This window comes from Ammodytes marinus (genome assembly GCF_949987685.1).
Source record: "Ammodytes marinus genome assembly, chromosome: 9".
Lineage (NCBI taxonomy): Eukaryota > Metazoa > Chordata > Actinopteri > Uranoscopiformes > Ammodytidae > Ammodytes > Ammodytes marinus.
The window spans coordinates 2,704,917-2,717,290 of record NC_137213.1 but is presented as its reverse complement, the minus strand read 5'-3'; the positions used below and the strand labels follow the sequence as shown (position 1 = coordinate 2,717,290).

General features: G+C 41.1%; 1 protein-coding gene across 1 annotated transcript in view; it reads right to left on the bottom strand.

The window, feature by feature from the left end:
- Positions 1–12,374, bottom strand: part of LOC307255800 (xenotropic and polytropic retrovirus receptor 1 homolog) — a 66,266-nt gene that overhangs the window by 14,561 nt on the left and 39,331 nt on the right. The window contains exons 3-11 of the mRNA XM_080034590.1: positions 8,484–8,585; positions 6,013–6,236; positions 5,429–5,578; positions 5,258–5,341; positions 3,689–3,770; positions 2,557–2,646; positions 2,071–2,168; positions 1,568–1,747; positions 515–875 (exon numbers count right to left, since the gene is read on the bottom strand). Coding sequence (XP_079890716.1) covers positions 515–875; positions 1,568–1,747; positions 2,071–2,168; positions 2,557–2,646; positions 3,689–3,770; positions 5,258–5,341; positions 5,429–5,578; positions 6,013–6,236; positions 8,484–8,585 — 1,371 coding nt within the window. The remainder of the gene's footprint in view (positions 1–514; positions 876–1,567; positions 1,748–2,070; positions 2,169–2,556; positions 2,647–3,688; positions 3,771–5,257; positions 5,342–5,428; positions 5,579–6,012; positions 6,237–8,483; positions 8,586–12,374) is intronic.

The following is a 12,374-nucleotide window of genomic DNA, read 5'->3' as shown; positions in this document are numbered from 1 at the left end:
GCTACTTTACATTGTATCAAAGTGTCATTTATTCAGTGTTGTCCCATGGAAAGATATAATGAAATATTTGAAGAAATGTGAGGGGTGTACTCACTTTTGTGAGATACTGTATATATATATACTGAATATCACAAAATAAAAAGCCATTGAAGAAAAACACATGGAAAAAAAAATCACAAGTATGTCCTGTATAGTTCTCATTTCTGGAATTAATTGGGAGAGAGTGGGCATGGAAGCTATTGAAGTAAAAACATGGATTTCCCATTAAAATATTAATTTAAAATAGAGTTTAATCAAATAGTATAATATAATATAATAGTATAATCAAATATCGTTAGCCTCATAGCATCTACTCTACTCTACTTTTACTCTACATCTACTTTACTCTACTATGTAGAGTAAAGTAGATGTACAATAGATGTAGAGTAAAAGTAGAGTAGAGTAAATATGATTTAGGCAATTATGCTATGAGGCTAACGATATGAAAAAGAGTGTGTGTCCAGTGTGGTATTACCTTTGTGTGTGCTGTAGAGAGCGGCGAAGATGACCACAAAGAAGGTGGTGGAGTATTTCCCGGCGTTGGCCAGGTGAGGGAAGGCCCGTTTGGAGTCGCGGTAGCGCCTCAGACACTGGACGAAGCGGAACCAGGCGGGCAGACACTGGATGACGGCGCGCACCCCGTAGGAGTAAGAGTTACACACGTCCCGGCCCGAGCCGCTGATCAGGCCCTCGTAGTTGGTCCAGTCCAGCTCGAAGCTGTAGAAACAGATCATGTACTCCAGGTCCATCAGAACCACGCCCAGGGAGTTGAGCTGGTCTGCCAGCCAGAAGTCTGCAAAGCCCACGCGATGGAACGGAGCAGTCACCACCCGGAACTATGAGGGAGGGAGAGGGAGGGGGGATTTTATTGTTCTTATTGCACCGTGGGCGGAGAACGCAATTTGGATTCTTATGCATGTCCTGCATGTACAGTGCCTTGCAAAAAGTATTCATACCCCTTGAACTTTCCCACATTTTGTCATGTTACAACCACTTTAATTGGGATTTCATGTGATAGACCAACACAAAGGGGCGCATAATTGTGAAGTGGAATGAAAATGAAACATGGTTTTAAATTAGTTTTATAAATAAAAATTGAAAAGTGTAGTGTGCGAAAGTATTCAGCCCACCTGATTAAATACTTTGTAGAGCCTTGACGTAAGTGGCATAAGTTGTTTTTTATTTATTCTTTCATAAAACCTGTCCGTAACAAATTAACAACTTGTTTCACTTTTCTATACAAAAAAATAATAATAAAAAGATCTTGATTTAAAAATACTTTGTAGAGCCACCTATCACTGCAATTACAGCTGCAAGTCTCCTGGGTTATGTCTCTACCAGCTTTGCCCATTCTTCTTTGCAAAATAGCTCGAGCTTCAGATTTAGTGTCAGATTGGATGGAAAGCGTCTGTGAACAGTAATGTTCAAGTCTTGCCAGATATTCTCAATTGTATTTAGGTCTGGACTTTGACTGGGCGCTATGCTATGCTATGCTATGCGTTGTGTGTGATTGAGTGAGTGGTGTTACCAGCAGTTTGAGCAGCCAGAAGCGGGACTTGTAGTAGCAGGTCTTGAAGGGGTTGATGAGGAAGAGGAAGAAGAGTCCGTAGAGAGCCAGGGGGTTGGCCTGCATGGGCACCAGCACGCTGTCAAAGAACAGGCAGGACAGCAGGCTGACACACCACAGCACGCCCAGCAGACCCGCAATCTACACACACACACACACACACTAGCTCAGTCCCTGTATTCATCTCAGAGGGATAAATGGGTAAGTGTGTGTGTGAGACAGAGAGAGAGAGAGTGTGTGAGTGTGTTCCTATCCGTACCCTAGCTGTCAAACAATTAATCAATCAACACCAATTTACTCAAACTACATATTCATGGTGGAGGAAGCTGGACAACATGTGCGATTCAGTTAAAGTTAAATCAGTGTGTGTGTGTGTCTCTCTCTCTCTTTATGTTTTTGTGTGTGTGTGTGTGTGTGTGTGTTTGTGTGTCTGTGTGTGTATATGTCTGTGTGTGTTTTCAGACCTCAAACAGGTGTTGGTGGGACAGGTTGTTCCTGGGGTTGAGTTCAAATATGAGTACGTGGTTAACTCCTGCCTGCCTCCAGCCGTATGTGTTGATGCCTGGAAGAGAAAAGCAATAGAGTAGACAGTCAGATAGACTGCATAGGCTGCATGTGTGTTGTGTCATCATTTGGATCAGTTGTAAAGTGAGGGGATATAAGGAGACATTATTCAACACTTAAATAAGGTCTATATAGTAATTAAGTACGCAAAGCTCAACGGTCTGATCTCCTTAAATCAAGTTAAGGTCATTCTTTGCACTGGTGTCGACCATAACCTTTGCAAACCAAAATTAGCGTGTTTTTTTAAAACGCAGGTAGCCCAGTTAAAAACAAGCGATTGCCCAACTTCAAAGTGAAAGCAGGCCCGTTTCTGCCAATCTGCGCGTGTGTGTGTGTGTGTGTGTGTGTGTGTGCGTGTGTGTGTTTGTGTGTGCGTGTGCGTGTACCTAACAGGAAGAGGAACTCTATCAACAGGAAGCCTCCTCTGTAGATCCTGATCATAGGCCAGATGTCATGGCCGTCGGTCCTCACAGCTCCTGGGGACAGGACAGAGACAGACATGGTCAACTGGTGGATGATGTGTGGACAGAGGGAGCCTCTTCCATATTATATACACAACCCTGTTCGACTCAAGCACTACTGTGAAAAATAACATCTTTCTATGCTGCACCAGAATCACAATGAGTCTGGGTAACACTTTACAAGAAGGGTACATTAATGAAATGTTAGTTAATGCTTCATTGAGGCCGAATAAGCATTTACTAAGCATTACCTATCTGTTAAAAAAAGCTTAGTAAATGCTAAATACACATAAACTAAGCATTAACTCACTGTTATGATTAGTTTATGCTTAAATAAGCACAAGTTAATGAAGCATTAACTAACCATAGATAACTAAGCATTAACACTTACTTAATGCTTAATAGGCATTAGTAAGCATTAACTAACCCCTAGTAGCATTCACTTAGCATTAACTAACAGTTAATTAATGTACCCCTATTGTAAAGTGTTACCATATATTGTAATGTATTTAAACACAGTCACATCAGGATTTTCCATGACCATGATGTTAATTTGGAGTGCATTTTAAACCAGACCGGGCTGTAAACTGTAGTGGAAAGATACCTGTATTTATCTACACAGATCAAACAAATGGAAAGTAATAGGTTAAAAGCCTGTTCCTTCTTTATACCTAATGGAAACAAAACAATCCTCACCATGGCAACGACCTAGAAAAGCCTATGTCCTTTTTTAAAACATGAATAATCCTCATTCCTTATTTTGACACAGTGAATAAGTGTCCTCTTCCTGAGACTAAAGTACAGTATGTTCCGCTGTGACCAATGCTTGCCAAAAATATAAGCAGTATATGTCTGGCCTAGACACCCTGACCTGTCATATTCCAGGAAGTAAAGACTGACTCACTAGATGACTCAAAGTTTCACACCTATAGCTTTAACAATAGTCTTTGATGTAGAAATCATGGCGCATGTCTACTTAGAGGATTTTATGCACGTGTGTGTGTGTGTGTGTGTGTGTGTGTGTGTGTGTGTGTGTGTGTGTGTGTGTGTGTGTTACCTGTAATGACCACAGTCACCAATAAGACAAGGAACACTCCACAGTACAGCCCCACTCTGAAGGTTGTCCAGGCAGGAGCAGGCTGCAGACACACACACACACACACACACACACACACACACACACACACACACACACACACACACACACACACACACACACACACACACACACACACACACACACACACACACACACACACACACACACACACAGTCAGCACAACTAATAACCACAAGAGCACTAAAAGAGTAATATTCATACTAGTGTTAATAACGATAGACAAGTCAAATATATCTGGAACACCTTATAGCATTAAGACTCTTCTCTGAGCTTATCATTCACTACACAAACACTATGCTAACATTCATTGGCATCTAGGGTTGCAAAGGGGTGGAAAGTTTCAGGTAAATTTCCGGAAACTTTCCACGGGAACTTTTGCTCGGGAATTTTGGGAATATTCAAAATTGGGGATTATAGGAATTAACTAAATGGCGGTCATTTAAATAATTTTTTTTCATATCCAAACATTTATCTAAACATGTAAACACTATGTTTTGTCAGAGGCAGACATCCATGCAAACTTATACAATAAAAAAAATCATTACATTTGAACAGATTTATATGTAAGTAGAACTTTATTAAGTTTTGATTATTTTATGAACAATCAATAATTTCACTGAACAACAAAAATATGAATGTTGTGTTAAATATAACACATCTTTCTGACCCCACCCATTCAATAAATTAAGTAAATTGTCCCCCATGTGATGGAGGAATGCGCAGGGCATGTAGGGGGCGTGGCCTCAGTACCCCTGCAGTAGGATGTGTGCTATGCGCAACTTGCTAGGTGTACTTGCATGAATTCTGGTTGTTTTAGTCAAGATTATGCTAAAATATATTTTCCTCAACTATATTTAAAATCACTGATTAAGCCTCTGTAAACCTGGTCTAGTAAAAAGCAATATATGATATCAAGTTGGGTGTCTCAATAAACTTTAAAAAAATCTGATTTGAAGTTAAATGTTCATAAACATTATAAAACGTAGTTGAAAAAACTGCTTTTTACTGTCTAGAGAGTTTGCCAGGACTGAAATAACATAGTTAGAATGACTTAGTGCATTACGGTTGCTTTAAATTGAGTAAATTCCCGTTTATTCCCGTTAATTCCCGATAATTCCCATAAATTCCCATGGAAAGTTTCCAACTTTGAAATTTTGCAACCCATGGCATCTCAACCTTTATTGCCAATAACAAAGACAAATGGTTTCAGTTAGAAAATGGCCTAGTTAAGTGGGACATCTGGCTACTCTGTTGAAAACAGTTAGGAACGGGAACTTTCTGTGAGTGAAAGTTTGACTTTGTGCAATAAAAGGACAATGCAAGGGTAGGTTTCACAGGGGCAGCTCAAGTGACAGCAGAGGGTGTTGAAGATAGGAACTGTATGAGTGTGTGTGTGTGTGTGTGTGTGTGTGTGTGTGTGTGTGTGTGTGTGTGTGTGTGTGTGTGTGTGTGTGTGTGTGTGTGTGTGTGTGTGTGTGTGTGTGTGTGTGTGTGTGCGCGTCAGACCTGTGCAGCTCCCAGTGGAGGTACCCTCAGCCTCTTCATGGCCCTCTGTCTGTCACCACCTTCCAATTCAGTTGTGACCAACGCCTGGAAGACACAGAGAGAGCAATGCAAATTAAAACATATGTGAGTGTATTGAAATTAATATGTATAGGGGTGTGTGTGTGTGTGTACCTCGGTCTCAGAGATGAGCTGTGTGATCTTCTTGCATGTGTAAAAGGGAGCCACCTCCACGTGGGCCACCCTCCAGTCGGCCCCCCGAGACGTCTCCAATATCTTATCATGCTTCTTCAGGATCTTCCTGAAACCTGTGAAGTTCAGGTTCTACACAGAGGAAGAGAGAGAGAGAGGGAGAGAGAGAGGTGGTTTACACGTAAGATTCGCTACTTCAGAGAGAGAGCGAGAGGGATCGAGAGAGAGAGCGAGAGAGAGAGAGACACAGAGAAATGGGAGTGGCAAAAGCAGCTGTGTTTAGTGAAAAAGACAAAATACCTACTGATTGCATATCACCCATTTCTACACTGACTGAAAAGTGCGGACAATAGTGGCTTGATTTTGCATATGTAATCGTAACCATATCCTGTTATGCACTTTTCTATGTTATAACAGCTGGAGGTGTCAACACAACACTATGGGCTACACTGTGTCCCGCTGCAACCATGTCATCATAGTTACGTAGCTGCCTTGACCAGCGCTGTTCAACCGAACCGTGCTGCTCAGTGGAAACGAGGCATTGGTGTGTGTGTGCTGGTTAGTACCTGGTAGTTCTGCAGCAGTATAAGGCTGAGGTAGAACTCGGAGAAGGCCAGCTGCAGGTCCTTGATGTTCCTGTGTTTACACCTCTCCTGTTGGGACAGGGCGAACACGGTCTTCCTCTTGCGGAGGCCGCGCCCGTTGGCCCAGCTCTCCCTCTGCGCGTCCAGAGAACTCTGCAGCTCATTCTGCAGCGTGGCAAAGCGCCGCTGGGCCTCAGCTAGCTTCTCTGGAGGACAGAAAGACAGGCCAGGATAGTAAGAACTAGAGGTTTCGTAGGAAAAATCAATATCAGTGTTTCCCCCAGCGCTTTATGGCTGAGCCACTTTTTACATTTGCTCCCCTCTAAGCGAGCTAAAATGATGAATCACTCAAATGTACACATTTCCCATTAATTCAGGATGTTTCCTAGAAATGGGCATTAGCAGAATGTATTCAAGACAAAGGGCAGTGAAAATACGATTGTTTTAAAAAAAAGTTGTCATGTGTCTCACTTTACCCTTAAACTGAGACACACCAGAAAAATCAAGGGGGTAAACTCATCCACTTACTTTTTCCACTCTGAAACTACCATAACAACACATTTTGTAACAGTTAGAATCCTGACAGGTAGCTTGAAAACCAAATATTACAAAACTAATGTCTTACTAGGAACAGAATCATGGGGTTTGGTCAATTAAGCAAAACATTTTTCTAAACACTCAAAAGTAACACTTATCAAATACAACATATCATTCATATTCAAAATTAACATTCAAATGACCAGTTAGATTAAAACACAGTCTGGGGGTCAGAACACAGGGCCCTTAGAGCCAGCTAGTGTCTGGGGGTCAGAGCAAAGGACAATCAAAACCAGCTAGAACAGCCTGGGATTCAGAACACAGGACTAGACCCAGCTGTCTTTTTCTTTATCTTTTAAGTATTATTTTCTGCATTTGTTTTATTGGGATCATTCTTTGAATAAAGACATATTTCTACAGAGTCTATTGATGTTAAAGGTCACTCTCCTGTCCCCCACATACATACATACGTGCCAAACCATGCCCTTGCTGACACCCCTTAAACCATCAACCCCCACCTCCAACCCAAATTATCTTTTGTCTTTTCAAACTAGTCTCCTTGCTACCTAAAATATAATGGATTCATTAAAAGAGGGCACAGACACTGTCTCACCTTACCCCACAGCATTTGTCTCACTTTACCCCACTGCCACAATTTGAAAAAAAACTACCTCTCTCAGCAATTCAGGCTAATCTTCAGTTATCATCATCACATGGTTTCATATGTTGGTAGTTCATCAACATGTGTGATAGAAGTTTTTCTACCTGAATCAATTTGATTAGGCACAACAATCGATTAAGTTGACAGCAAGAAAATGTACTTTTACATGCAATTTTTTTGTGAAAAAAAAACACGCTTACAACATCACCATGAGGTCCTCTCTTTCATGGCCAAGGGGAAATGAGAGGGGCTTGAAAACATATATCTCACATGACCAAAAATGTGTTCCGTGTCCTAGATACAGGGGGTGTCTCACATTACCCGATGTCTCACATTCCCCCATCCTCCCCTCTATATATATATAAGATTAATTACATTTTTATTTTTAGTGCTGCACAATTAATGTACTAGCAAGCACGATGTGTGATGTGCATGGTCATGACTGCGCGAAAGTCCATGATTTGCGGTAAAATAATGTGTGCATGTGTCTCCAAGCGTTTCTCTCTGCTCAGACTATCAGCTGCTATGTGATGGCGGCTCTACGATGGAAATGTATTGTTTATTTTTTTACCCAGACGATTAAAAAAATAAGACATTTGAGAGCTGTAATCACAATACAGTGATACTGTGGTATATGGCTTAAGGTTATTGTTCTGGACACTGTGTGGTTTTATGTTTACATGTGGCAGTCGAGTGATGATTCCCAGCTCCACAATCTCGTGCCATCCTTCGATCTGGTAGCTGTTAGACGCATTGTCTGTAAGTAAATGTTTAAGTTGGAAGTATATTGACCTAGAAAACCCTTTATTTCCAGCTTTTAGCGAGAATTATGTTTATTTCTCAACACGTTTATTTTGTACATCTACATGCTATGTTATACCTCATGCTTACCCGTTAGCGTCATTAGGCTTTTTGCTAGCCTCTCAATTCATGTTCATTTGTTAGCATGTTCACTTGTTGTTAGCATAGCCTCAATTTTGTGTCCTTTTCATACTTAATGTAGGATGTATGCTTTGTACACGTACTTCTTCGGAACTGTAATGCCAACATTTCTTTTTATTCTTGTGTTACAATCTACGAGCTTCAGTAAAATACTCAATACAGAATCCCGTTCTCCTCGAGTTATTGAAGTTCATGTTTCACTGACTGGATAGCTGGATGTTCATCTAGTGAGAACAGTACAGTTATACTGTCAGAATATCATACCGGCCCAATGCCTTAAGTGTGTGTAGTGGTGGAGAGTTGGAGTCCTTACCAGAGTAGAAGGTGTTGATCTTGGCCAGTTCCTTTTCACATGCCTGGAAGAACTGCTCCTCAAACTTGGCATAGTATCTCTTGACTGTATCGTCATCTGTGACTGCATGAAGAAAGGAGTAGTCAGATTAGTCAACCTACACACACATCTGTCTCTCAGCACTGCATACAACACCTTAATACACCTGAAAAGAGAGGGCAGCAAAGGAAAAACAAACAAAGACAGACAGTGGGGATGGAGGGTTGAGGCAGAATGTAAAATGAACATCCCTGCGTTCCAAATCGCATACTTTTTTTTTTTTTTTTTTTGATAGTGTAGAGACAAGAGTTGAAATGGGGCAGAGAGGGGAGTGACATGCAGAGAATGACCGCGGGCTGGAATCGAACTCGGGTCCGCTGCTGGCCGAGGCCCATGGGGGGGACGCCCTACCAACTGAGCTAAGGGCGCCCCCATATCTTTAATTTTTCTATTCTACATACTACATCTGACCATCAAAATAATCCAGTTAGGATGCAGTATGCTACAATTGGGACATACTTTTATTATTTATTTCATCGTAACATTGCGCCTTGATCTTTCCTCTTGCTTTTATATCCGTCGCATATGGTTGTTTCCATATACAAGCTCCGTCGATGTGAGGTCACTTCTGGTGCGCACTGGATTGTGGGTCAGAATTGCAAAAATAGGATGCTGTTTTCAACACTAAAAATCTCGGACATCCGGGTATTTTCAAGCATACTAAAATCGACCACAAAAATCGGGACATCCTAAATCTTTTTTTCTACCATACTAAATAGCAGAAAGTATGCGATTTGGAACGCAGGGATAGTTTCATGCAGCAATGCGCCGTACTGTCCTGCTCTGTCCAGCAGAGGGAGCAGTGAGACACCTCCTGGATTCTCTATCATACCTTATCTTATGATCATTTTCTATTTGGCTTTTATGCACTTCACATACAGGAGTTCATTCCACTACCACATTGCAGGTTTGTTCTTGACCCATGCAGGATCATCGCAGGTGGGAAATAGCAATTTGCTAAAAGCTGGTACAATAAATACAGTATCTCTTTGCTTTAAAACAAAGTGATTTTTTTCTTTTGTACGTGGTCCCTTTTTGCCTAAAGTTACATTCCATTAGCACGGCTACATGAACAGTGTGGAGAGATGTCCACACATGACGTGCCATGAATGTCACAAGTAAGTCCAAGTTTCCCTGACAGTAGTAGCTGCTGTGTCTCATTACGACTTATTGTTTAGAGGTTTAACACAAAAGATGCTTACAGTTGTCTTATTCCTGTCAAAATGTGGAAAATCTTCTCAAACACTTATACAGGTCAATGAATGACAAAGTCTATAAGCTGAACAACACCAGCAAAGCAATTAGCTGTCCAAAAGCATACAAATAAACCGTTAAGAAGGACATATACAGACAGCACAATTTACTTGCTCAGATGTTCTCAAGCTATTGAAGCTAAATCAGTTTTATTTACTTTATTATGTTTTGGCGACAAAAAAAGATCTCAAATCACTTTCACTCCAATAATGTGTGATAAGATCTTAACTAAAATGCTGAGTGTGTTTCTGTCCAGTAGACAATAAAAGAATAAAATATTTGATCACCAAAGAGTAAGTGAATTGAGTGATTTGGTGAAGGAGAGGCACTTCTTAACGTCCCACTCTGGCCACCTTTAAGAGCCAATTAAAGGTATGGCTAAGAACTAAGCAAAGGTGCAACCACCTCTAAATGTATGCTGTACCTTATTATTTGTGTATTAATTATGTATTTGTTTAACCTACTAATCCTACTAATGAATTATCCTGTTTTACCTTTCTTTATTTCTGTTTCTCCATATTTGTATAAAGCAAATGTTTCTATTGTATATCTGTCATTTGTATTGTAACATCAACCTGCCTAATGGACTACAGATGGAAATGAGCTACAATCTGGCATTTTACGTGTACTGCTGTACTTGTGCATTGTCCTGAAACAAACAAACAAATAAATACATAAACTGACAACTATGTCAGAGTTGATGACATGTTTTACCATGAGTTGACCAGTAGACGTGGCAGGCTTCACTTTGAATCCCGACCTGTCATAGCACGCCAGCTGTCACACTGACAGCTTGACTGAAATGTAACACAGCAGCATCAATCTTCTGCTATGGTTAAGGGAACGCTCTCTGTGCCCCTATTGGTCAACGGAGCCCAACGCATGGGCTAGTGAAGTTGTCAAACGAGTAGATGAAAAGGGCGATAGATTCTGACATGTTATTCCTTTTTTGTCTGGATGTTGAGGCCTCCCAAACCCTAACCCCCCAACCCTCCATTAGCTTCCACTATGAAGCACAAAAACAACTTAAACTACACGATAACATTTTGACCTGCCAGAGCATGTGTAGATTTTGCGATGAATGCATAGTGGATCCAGGTTAGCTTAGCTCAAACACTGCTGACTACCAGCAATTGAGCTCAGCTAACCTGGATGAGCATACTTTGTCCATTTAAAAATCAAAAATGCATGCATAAAAGTGTTGAACTATTCCTTTAAATATATTACTTTGGAATACACTTAAACTTGATGCATTTTTGGAATATTCTTTAAATTTGAATACAAAGTGGTGTTGTGTGGTTAACTACAGCCTCATGTTACCTTACACATAATTCCAACAGCAGCAAGATACTATTACAGTAGTGATATTCAAGAAAGAAAGTATCCATATCTGCAGAGATCCAAATTATAAAATTGCAAAGGATCAATGTTTGAGTTCATAAGGTTCAAAACGAGTGAGGAGACATTAACTTGTATGTTCATGTCAACAGACTAGTATTCATTTGTTTGTACCTTGACATGTTTGGACTACTTCCTGCAGTCTTCTTCAGAAGCGTCAGCTGTTGCTGTGATGCGCGTTGTGTCAGCTGATGTTATAGAGAACCAGCCGTCCCACTAGAAGAGGCAGGACGGCTGGTCCTCTGCTGTCCGTCCATTCTATGGAGAACAGCATCCCAGGTGTGAGACAGCATGTATGCCCCCTCGTTTACTGTCCACTGGGCCCGTTTCCTGATCTCCACTGCCTCCCTGATCCAACGTTGGAACTTGTTGCTCTCTGTCCCTATGACCTTTGCCCCTTCCCAGTCCATGATGTGGTTCTCCCTCTTGCAGTGATCCCAGATGGCTGATTTTAGATTTTTCTCCTGCTCCGCTTTCTCTTTCAGTGCACGTGTGAGCGCTGGTTGTCTATAACATCAGCTGACACAACGCGTGTCTCAGTAACAGCTGACGCTTCTGAAGAAGACTGCAGGAAGTAGTCCAAACATGTCAAGGTACAAACAAATGAATACTAGTCTGTTGACATGAACATACAAGTTAATTTACCAAGTTAGACTAAATGAACCTTTTTGAGTTATTGAGTGAGGAGACAGTAAGCGGGTTGAATGCCTCTTGTTTCGGAGAGGAATGTTGAGATCTTTTGTTATATTTCATTCTTTCCCAGATAGAGTCAGAGCCCTGCCATCTCTCAGTTATTTTAAATTCAGTTTATTTAAGAAGGGGACAGTGCAAATTAATAAAACACATGATCATACAAAAGGCTATTTTTCATCTGTAGTCCCCTGATTTCACATCTCACTCTGCTGAACTTTAATATATATATATATATATGAGAGAGAGAGAGAGAGAGAGAGAGAGAGAGAGAGAGAGAGAGAGAGAGAGAGAGAGAGAGAGAGAGAGAGAGAGAGAGAGAGAGAGAGAGAGAGAGAGAGAGAGAGAGAGAGAGAGAGAGAGAGAGAGAGAGAGAGAGAGAGAGAGAGAGAGAGAGAGAGAGAGAGAGAGAGAGAGAGAGAGAGAGAGAGAGAGAGAGAGAGAGAGAGAGAGAGAGAGAGAGAGAGAGAG